At 40.4% G+C, this 9605-nt stretch overlaps 1 protein-coding gene across 2 annotated transcripts in view; it reads right to left on the bottom strand.

The window, feature by feature from the left end:
• The window catches only part of LOC144959616 (sortilin-related receptor-like), an 84242-nt gene that overhangs the window by 32978 nt on the left and 41659 nt on the right, over positions 1-9605 (bottom strand). For both annotated transcript variants that reach the window (XM_078892253.1, XM_078892252.1), the window contains 6 exons: positions 8796-9072; positions 7701-7845; positions 6564-6785; positions 3553-3669; positions 1598-1720; positions 327-452 (listed from right to left, as the gene is read on the bottom strand). In XM_078892253.1, coding sequence (XP_078748379.1) covers positions 327-452; positions 1598-1720; positions 3553-3669; positions 6564-6785; positions 7701-7845; positions 8796-9072 — 1010 coding nt within the window. The remainder of the gene's footprint in view (positions 1-326; positions 453-1597; positions 1721-3552; positions 3670-6563; positions 6786-7700; positions 7846-8795; positions 9073-9605) is intronic.

Raw genomic sequence — 9605 nt, 5'->3', positions numbered from 1 at the left:
TCATTTTTTCTTTCTTTTTATAATCACAGTTAAGTGGTTTGACTTGACAAACTTAGCAAAAACACTGGATAAATATTTGTTGCACTGAGCACTTCTGTATAGCAATTTTTAACTATCAAAAACCTATTTAACAAGGAAAATGAGTTCAAGTTTATGCTCAATTTTGTTTCCAGCCTTTGCAGACACATTTACATTAATATATATATATATATATATATATATATATATATATATATATATATATAAATATATATATATACCCCTCCTCCCCCTCTTCTCCCCCCCCCCCCCCCCATTTTTTTGTTGTTGTTGTAATCATAACCTACCATTGTTCCCGCAGTCCTTTTCGTCTGAAAAGTCGTGGCAATCGTTGTCCCCATCACATCTCCAAGAGTCATGAATACAATAGCCATCATCACACTGGAATTGAGTATTGCTGCAGTTTTGTGTGCCTGGAAGAGAAAGAGACAGAGAGAGAGAGAGTGAGAGGAGAGAGAGAGAGAGAGAGAAAGAGAGAGAGAGAGAGAGAGAGAGAGAGAGAGAGAGAGAGAAAAGAGAGAGAGTGAGAGGAGAGAGAGAGAGAGGGGGAGAGAGAGAGAGGGAGAGGAGGGGAGAGAGAGAGAGAGAGAGAGGGGGGAGAGAGAGGGAGAGGGGGAGAGAGAGAGGGAGAGAGGAGAGAGAGAAAGGGAGAGGGAGGGGAGAGTGAGAAATTGGAAAAAATGTATTAAAAATGAACATGTACATAGATAGGTTTATTCAACTACCATTAATATGCCAAAAACTAAAAACATTAGCTTTGATACTACGCCTATAATTTGTCTCAGAAAAATATAATAAATAGGGATGGGGTAAAAGTAACCCGGGTAAACTACGGATATAGTCGGTGTCAGGGTTGAGTGAGTTAAAATGAAATGGAAACTTCAATTCATTTAACAAAGTCAGATGATGTGGAAGTTTCCCCTATTGTCAACTAATACCATGAACTCCTCTTTTTTTTTCTTTTTTTTTTCTTTAGCTTTTATATAGCGCAATATCCACTTAAAAATGCTCAAGGCACTTTACAAAGGGTCCTGGGTCAACAGCAACATGCAGGCGATATTACAAAAATAATTTTCGACAAACAACACTGTTTCCAGACAGGTACTCATTAAACACCCGAGTATGGTGAGAGAATGTGAATAAAGGGCCTCTTCGAGGGACTCATTTATGTGCCACTCAGAGCAGGGCTCGAACACAGGACTTTCTAGTTGAAAGGCGAGTGGCATACCACTAGACCGCATAGCCGCACTACTAGGATACAGTTCTATGAGTCTTAAAATAGAGATAAAATACGACATTAAAGATGATAATATTAAAATAGAATGGAAGAATCAATTTATTTATGAAGAAAGATGGTGTAGACGTTTCGGGTTTCCCCTTTGTCAACAAAAACATTCAAGTGTTTCACTCGTCATGATTTCTTGACAAAGTGAAAACCCGAAACTTCCACATCATCTGTCTCCGCCCATTCAATTTAAGCTTCCGTTCCATTTTAATAATGTTTATTTCTTTCTACAAAAAAAGTGGGTCAAGATCAAGGCCAGGAAATGGACTTTACCACATCCCATTTCATCAGATTGTTGGTCGTCTCTGCAGTCGTCCTCCCTGTCACATCTCCAGGAACTCAGAATACACTTGCCATTGGCACAGGTGAACAAACCATCACCACAGGTCCTCAAGGCTGGAAAATTGGAAAAAGAGGGGGAAAAAATATGTAATGTTTGTTTTTAAGGGTTTTACGACACTTACAACATTTATAGTTCATATCAGCACCAGTAAAAAGGAGGAAATGGGATAATCAAATACATTCAAAATTTACACACAAGAAAAATTAAGACAAAGGGGAATGGTTCAAATAGGGAACAAAAATGTAGATTCCAAGGACATACCATCAGTGTACTTTGTTAAAGATCATCAAAAAGTCTCAGTGGGATTCTGTGATGGTGTCTGGATGAGACTTTTTGATGATCTTTAACAAAGGAACACACTCAAATGCTTACATTACACATTCAAAACAACACATATAATATAATATATAACAAAGAGATGATTTACACAGAAAAAAAATATCATCTCCCAAAACAACGCTGTTAACGGTCAGGTACTCATTTTACACCTGATTACGGAGAGAGAACGTGAGTAAAGTCTTTTCCAAGGACTGAACTATGCACCGAGCAAGGCTCGAACCCCCCAGGACCTTCCAATCCGAAAGCGAGTGTTATACCACAAGATCACATAGCCGTACGAATTGTAAAAGTTACACTCATAGGATACCTATAGTCCGTTCCACAGCCGGTGAGAGAACTGTTTGGTCTGGCACTATCAGTACAGTATTCAAAATTCCAAATGTCACTTAACCCTCTCCTTACTGATCATTTTCAGCATTTTCCCAAAATGGCAGGCTTACCACGCAGAAAAATTGATTCTTTAAACTCAAAAAAATCTCTCTACAAAACAACGTTATGTTCTTATTAATTAAACAAAAATCATTTTTCAAAGTTTGTGATCTACAAAATTAATCTATATTGTGTCGTAACAGATGTGACAATTTTGCTGTAGATGGTAAGGAGATGGTTAAAATCGAAGCCCACATGACAAAATCACGGCACCGCATTTTGTAACTTTGGGGGAATTTACGATTTTTTGTGGGTACGGGACTTGGAACAGACTATGATATAAACTTTTGTTTTACCTACGTGAGCCACATATTCAATATGATACAACATGGATGAAACAAAAAAGGAATGGTGTTGATAGTAGATGGAATTAAAAATGATGATGTGATAGTGATGGTGATGATGATGACATCGATGAAGGCAATGATTATGACAACGCTGATGATGATGATGATGATGATGATGATGATGATGATGATGACAAAGATGATGGCAATGATTATTACAACGATGATGATGATGATGATGATGATGATGATGATGATGATGATGATGATGATGATGATGATGATGATGACAAAGATGATGGCAATGGTTATTACAACGATGATGATGATGATATCAATGATGATGATGATGATGACATTGATGAAGGCAACGATGATGATGATGATGATGATGATGATGATATGATGATGATGATGATGATGATGATGATGATGATGATGATGATGATGATGATGATGATGATGATGATGATGATGATGATGGCAATGATTATTACAACGATGATGATATCAATGATCATGATTACATCAATGATGATGATGATGATGATGATGATGATGACATTGATGAAGGCAACGATTATGACGATGATGATGATGATGATGATGACATTGATGAAGGCAACGATTATGACGATGATGATGATGATGATGATGACATTGATGAAGGCAACGATTATGACAATGATGATGATGATGATGATGACATTGATGAAGGCAACGATTATGAAGATGATGATGATGATGATGATGATGATGATGATGATGATGATGACGTCGACTTCGATTCAACCAAAAATCATTCCTCCCCTTATAAAAGGGACCCTTACCACAACTCTCCTCATCTGATCCATCGGAGCAATCTTCATCGCCGTCACACAACCAAGTGGCATAGATACACTCGTCCTTTGAGTTACACGCGTGCTGGTCAGGACCGCAACTTGATGCTGGAATAACACACAACAATAGCAATATTTATATAATATACACCTAAAAAACACTTTAAAAAAAAAAAAAAAAAAAAAAAAGGTTTTTTAAATTGAGCTTTTATATAGCGCAATATCCACTAAACGTGCTCAAAGCGCTTTACTAGGGGTCCCTGACCAACAGCAACACATAATATGTAGGACGGGACATGAAGCCTGTTAGGCGATATTGCAATCTATTTCCAACAGAAGCAATGGCCAGGTATTCATTTTACACCTGAGTACAGTGAGAGAATGCGAGTAAAGAGCCTTTTCCAAGGTCTCAACTATGCGCCAAGCGAAGCTCGAACACAGGACCTTCCGATCAATACCACATTATAATACACAAACACTGTATAAGTGGATGAGGACGAAGACATTAAAGATGCTACACTTTTTCATTGGTCGCTAATTGGATTCAATAGTCTGATGTCACGTCGCCATAGTGGTTCTAAACAAAGAAAATCGGTACTTTTTATTCTTCATGCTGACTAGAACTTTTCTTATGTCTTATGATCAGAATGTGTAAAAGTCAAAACATGATCAAATTTATAATGGTTTTTTTTTCCCTCTGGATACGCTTTTATGCTCGTCTGAGAAATATTTCATAAGGGTATCCGCCATTGTTCCGATAGTTTAGAGCCAGTTACTAAGTTACCAAGCGTCATTACGAGGGAAGTGACATTACGACAGTTAAAGCGTATAGAAAGCGAGTTAATCACAAAGTAGTTTCTGCTATATCGAACAGTCCAACTCTAACAGTCGAAATCTCTACCGCCTGAGATTCTGGCACCAAATTATCGTCACCCAAGAAGTAGGTTGTTTGTTTTGTTTTTAACTCTCTCGACTTCATATGCATGGAAAATCGAACAAATTTGTTTGATTTTCAATGAGGGAGAACTCGAGAGAGTTAAGGGTTTTATGGTCCTTGTAACACATTAAGATCACATCAGAGCCAGTAAAAAGGAAGAAAATGGGTTAGTAAAAAAGGGGAATTGGTTCAAATAGGAAACAGATGTAGATTCCAAGAGTACACTATCAAAGTATTAGTTTGAGATCACCTAAAAGTCTCATCCAGACACAAGCACAGGCTCCCCACTAAGGCTTAAACACTTAAATGTTCACAAATCATATATAATATGTAAACAAAACATAATACAATGCACAACGAAGAGAGAATTTACAAGGAAAAAAATATCAAACTATACAATTGACTGTATCCCTCCCAGCCAGGGTATCCGGCCAGGGCCAGGACAAAACCAAGTAATCTCAATACCAAGACAAAGACGGAAAGCAAATGGGAAAACAGATATAGGGGGATAGAAGGCACAGTAAGTATGACCCTGCCCACTATGAGAGGTCAGGAACCCCATCCAGATACAGAGGGATAGAAGGCACAGTAAGTATGACCCTGCCCACTATGGGAGGTCAGGAACCCCATCCAGATACAGAGGGATAGAAGACACAGTAAGTACCTCCCTGCCCACTTTATGAGGTCAGGAACCCCATCCAGATACAGAGGGATAGAAGACACAGTAAGTACCTCCCTGCCCACTATGGGAGGTCAGGAACCCCATCCAGTTACAGAGGGATAGAAGACACAGTAAGTACCTCCCTGCCCACTATGGGGAAAGTCAGGAACCCCATCCAGATACAGAGGGATAGAAGACACAGTCAGTACCTCCCTGCCCACTATGGGAGGTCAGGAACCACATCCAGTTACAGAGGGATAGAAGACACAGTAAGTACCTCCCTGCCCACTATGGGGAAAGTCAGGAACCCCATCCAGATACAGAGGGATAGAAGACACAGTAAGTACCTCCCTGCCCACTATGTGAGGTCAGGCAGGAACCCCATCCAGATACAGAGGGATAAAAGACACAGTCAGTACCTCCCTACCCACTATGGGAGGTCAGGAACCCCATCCAGTTACAGAGGGATAGAAGACACAGTAAGTACCTCCCTGCCCACTATGGGAGGTCAGGAACCCCATCCAGTTACAGAGGGATAGAAGACACAGTAAGTACCTCCCTGCCCACTATGGGAGGTCAGGAACCCCATCCAGTTACAGAGGGATAGAAGACAAAGTAAGTACCTCCCTGCCCACTATGGGAGGTCAGGCAGGAACCCCACCCAGATACAGAGGGATAGAAGACACAGTAAGTACCTCCCTGCCCACTATGGGAGGTCAGGCAGGAACCCCATCCAGATACAGAGGGATAAAAGACACAGTCAGTACCTCCCTACCCACTATGGGAGGTCAGGAACCTCACCCAGTTACAGAGGGATAGAAGACACATTAAGTACCTCCCTGCCCACTATGGGAGGTCAGGAACGCCATCCAGATACAGAGGGATAGAAGACGCAGTAAGTACCTCCCTGCCCACTATGGGTGGTCCATGGGTGCCAGCAGGAAGAAGTCCTGAAACCTGAAACTAAAATCTCGACACTTTGTCAAACCTGAAAATGTTCCTACTGAAAATGCGGCCTAAACTTTACTCTTATTTCATCACCGTTTTTATACCATTATTAAATGATTACACAGCAAACATATTGACATAATGAGGAAAAGGTGGCCGAATCACGTTTTCGAATTTTTATAGATGCTATTAGGTTATTTTACTCAAAACACTGAAACCGGAGGTATTTGACTTCGAGATATCGCGAAACCGGAATTCCGGCATGAACCGGAAAACTGGCACCCATGGGGAGGTCAGGCAGGAACCCCACCCAGTTACAGGGGGATAGAAAGACACAGTAAGTAACTCCCTGCTCACTATGGGAGGTCAGGAACCCCACCCAACAAGAGGTAGGTTATAAGGCGGTGAGACCACAGCCATTTCAAAAGGTCTTGAACACATTTGTAAACAACTCACTGTTTCCACTTTTCACACAAATAAATTCCTCAGTCATCGTTTCGCCAGCCTCACAAGTACACGCTTCATCCTGCCCGTTATCCAGTCGACGGATACGATAGCCCACCCCGCACAGGCACGTCCTATTGTGTCTGCCTAAACTGGGGTCAGAGGTTGTGGGGTTCGGTCTAGGAAGGCAGAGTTGGGAGCATCGCTTGTGGAAATCACTGCAGGCACTCATGGCTGGTTGGGGGGGGGAAGAGAGAAGGATATAGAGAAATAATATATCATTTTGGTATTAGTGCCTACAGATTTCATATAACTGCTGCTGTATCTATTTCTATAATGAGAAAGAGAGGAAGACGGAAGAGAGAAAAATGAGGTGGAGCATCGTGGAGCATCTGGAGCATCGTGGAGCATCGGTTGTGGAAATCACTGCAGGTATTCATGGTTTGAGGGATGGGGGAGAGGAGAGAGGAATAAAGATGAATATTATAACACTTTCGTAGTCTTTGGTATTTCCTACAGATGTCATATACCTGATGTATCTATAATGAGGTAAGGAGGAAGAAGAAAAAGAAAAAGGCTGGGGGGGGAGGGAGGGGGGGGGGGGGGGAGAGGAATATAGAGAAGTGATATAACAATTTTGCAATATTTTGAAATCCCTACACATTTCATATTACTGATGTATCTATAATGAGAAGAAGAGAAGGAGAAAAAGACAGTGGAGGATGAGGAGGAGGAAGTGGAGGAGGTTCAGGGAGAGGAGGAGGAATAAGAATAGTAGGAGCATGGTGCTCATGATAATGATGATGATGATGATGATGATGATGATGATGATGATGATGATGATGATGATGATGATGATGATGATAATGATTATTATTATTATTATATCTGGGCACTTGGCCGCTATGCAAATGATTTTATCTGGGAAATTAGCCGCTATGCAAATGATTTTATCTGGACAGTTGGCCGCTATGCAAATGATTTTATCTGGACAGTTGGCCGCTATGCAAATGATTTTATCTGGGAAGTTGGCCGCTATGCAAATGATTTTTCTGGGAAGTTGGCCGCTATGCAAATGATTTTATCTGGGAAGTTGGCCGCTATGCAAATGATTTTATCTGGGAAGTTGGCCGCTATGCAAATGATTACCGTGTTGAGAGAACTGCGAGACCACCATGAGCCCCTTGATTCCACTGAGATGACCGTGGACAGGGAAATCGCTCCACCACCCTGGCATGTTTTTGTTGACGACGGAGATGGTGTCACTGTTCAATCTGGTCACATATATGTTGTCCTGGATGGGTAAGAAAGTATGTGTGAGATGGGAGGATGGGGGGGAGTATTATTATTTATTGAGTTAACGACTTTGATTCTTCACATTCAATCTTATCTGAAAGTTAATATATTATGACCCGAACGAAAAACTGACAATAGAGAAGCTTCGTTGTACGGCTATGTGGTCTAGTGGTATGACACTCGTTTTCGGATCGGAAGGTCCTGGGTTCGAGCCTCGCTTGGCGCATAGTTGAGTCCTTGGAAAAGGCTCTTTACTCACATTCTCTCACCGTACTCAGGTGTAAAATGAGTACCTGGTCGTTAACAGCGTTGTCTTTGTCCGAAAATTTGTAATATCGCCTAACAGGCGTCATGTCTCGTCCCACATGTTAAATGTTGCTGTTGACCAGGGACCCCTTGTAAAGCGCATTGAGCACGTTAAGTGGATATTGCGCTATATAAAAGCTCAATTTTTTAATTTTTTTTTTCGTTTGGGAACAATACAGACGATGAACGTTTCGGGTATTGTTTTTGGACTGTTCCCGTCCGTGTTATGAAACGCCCGTTGTCTGTATTGTATTCCCATACGAAGCCTCTCCATTTTCACTTGTTCTTTAGTTTGAGATCACTAAAAGTCTCATCCAGGCACAAGCACAGGTCCCAACTAAGATGGATTCACTCAAATGTTTAAAAATCATATATATAATATGTAAACAAAACAATACAGTGCATAAAAGAGAGATGATTTACAAGACAAAAAATATCATCTCCCAAAACTCTAACTATACATTTGACTGTTTCCCTCCAGCCAGGGCCTGGACAAAATCAAGCAATCTCATTCCAAGACAAAGATATAAAGCATGTTGGAAAACAGAGATCGGGGGATAGAAGACACAGTAAGTGCCTCCCTGCTCAATATGGGAGGTAGGGAACCCCACCCAGTTCTAGCAGCGTAAAATTGCCTGTTACCTTATAGATAGCGATTCCTGCTGCAGACGAAAGCCTCGGCCCATTCGTGGACAACACAGTGATGTTCTTGCCGAGGTAGTCCGATCTCAAAAGCTTGCCCTTGTTCTCCCAATACAAACGCTCCGAGTCGAGCTCGAGGGTCAAGGGGGTGTGGCTGGAAACGTGGGTCGCATTGGCCACCAAGGTCACTTTGGCATCCGAGCCGTCCATGGACGCCCGGAATATTCCGTAGTGATCGTTGCCATTGCTGTTAATCCTGTCCACAAAGAACATGTACCTGATGGTGGTTATAGAAAAGAGAAAAAAAATATATATATAACAATATAAACATTACAAAACATCTTTTTTTATTTAAAAAAAAAAAGATATATGACAATAAATACATTACAAAAAAAAATTTAAATAATTTTTTTTAATGGATGAAGAAAAGTGAAGAAAAGGCATAAAAACGACAGGTCCACCATTGCATGATACTTGAACAAATATTTTTAGACTGGACAACCTGCTATCATCATCATCATCATCATCATCATCATCATCATCATCATCATCATCATCATCATCATCATCATTATTATTATTATCATTATTATTATTATCATCATCATCATCATCATCATCATCATCATCATCATCATCATCATCATCATCATCATCATCATCATTATCATCATCCTCATCATCTATTATTATTATTATTATTATTATTATTATTATTATTATTACTATTATTATCATTATTATTATTATCATCATCATCATCATCATCATCATCATCATCATCATCATCATCATCATCATCATCATCAT

The sequence above is a fragment of the Berghia stephanieae genome, chromosome 14, assembly GCF_034508935.2.
Source record: "Berghia stephanieae isolate SIO BIC M18660-M18661 chromosome 14, UCSD_Bste_1.3, whole genome shotgun sequence".
NCBI classification, from domain to species: Eukaryota; Metazoa; Mollusca; class Gastropoda; order Nudibranchia; family Aeolidiidae; genus Berghia; species Berghia stephanieae.
Note: the sequence above shows the minus strand (reverse complement) of the source record. Positions and strands in the feature narration are given on the sequence as shown.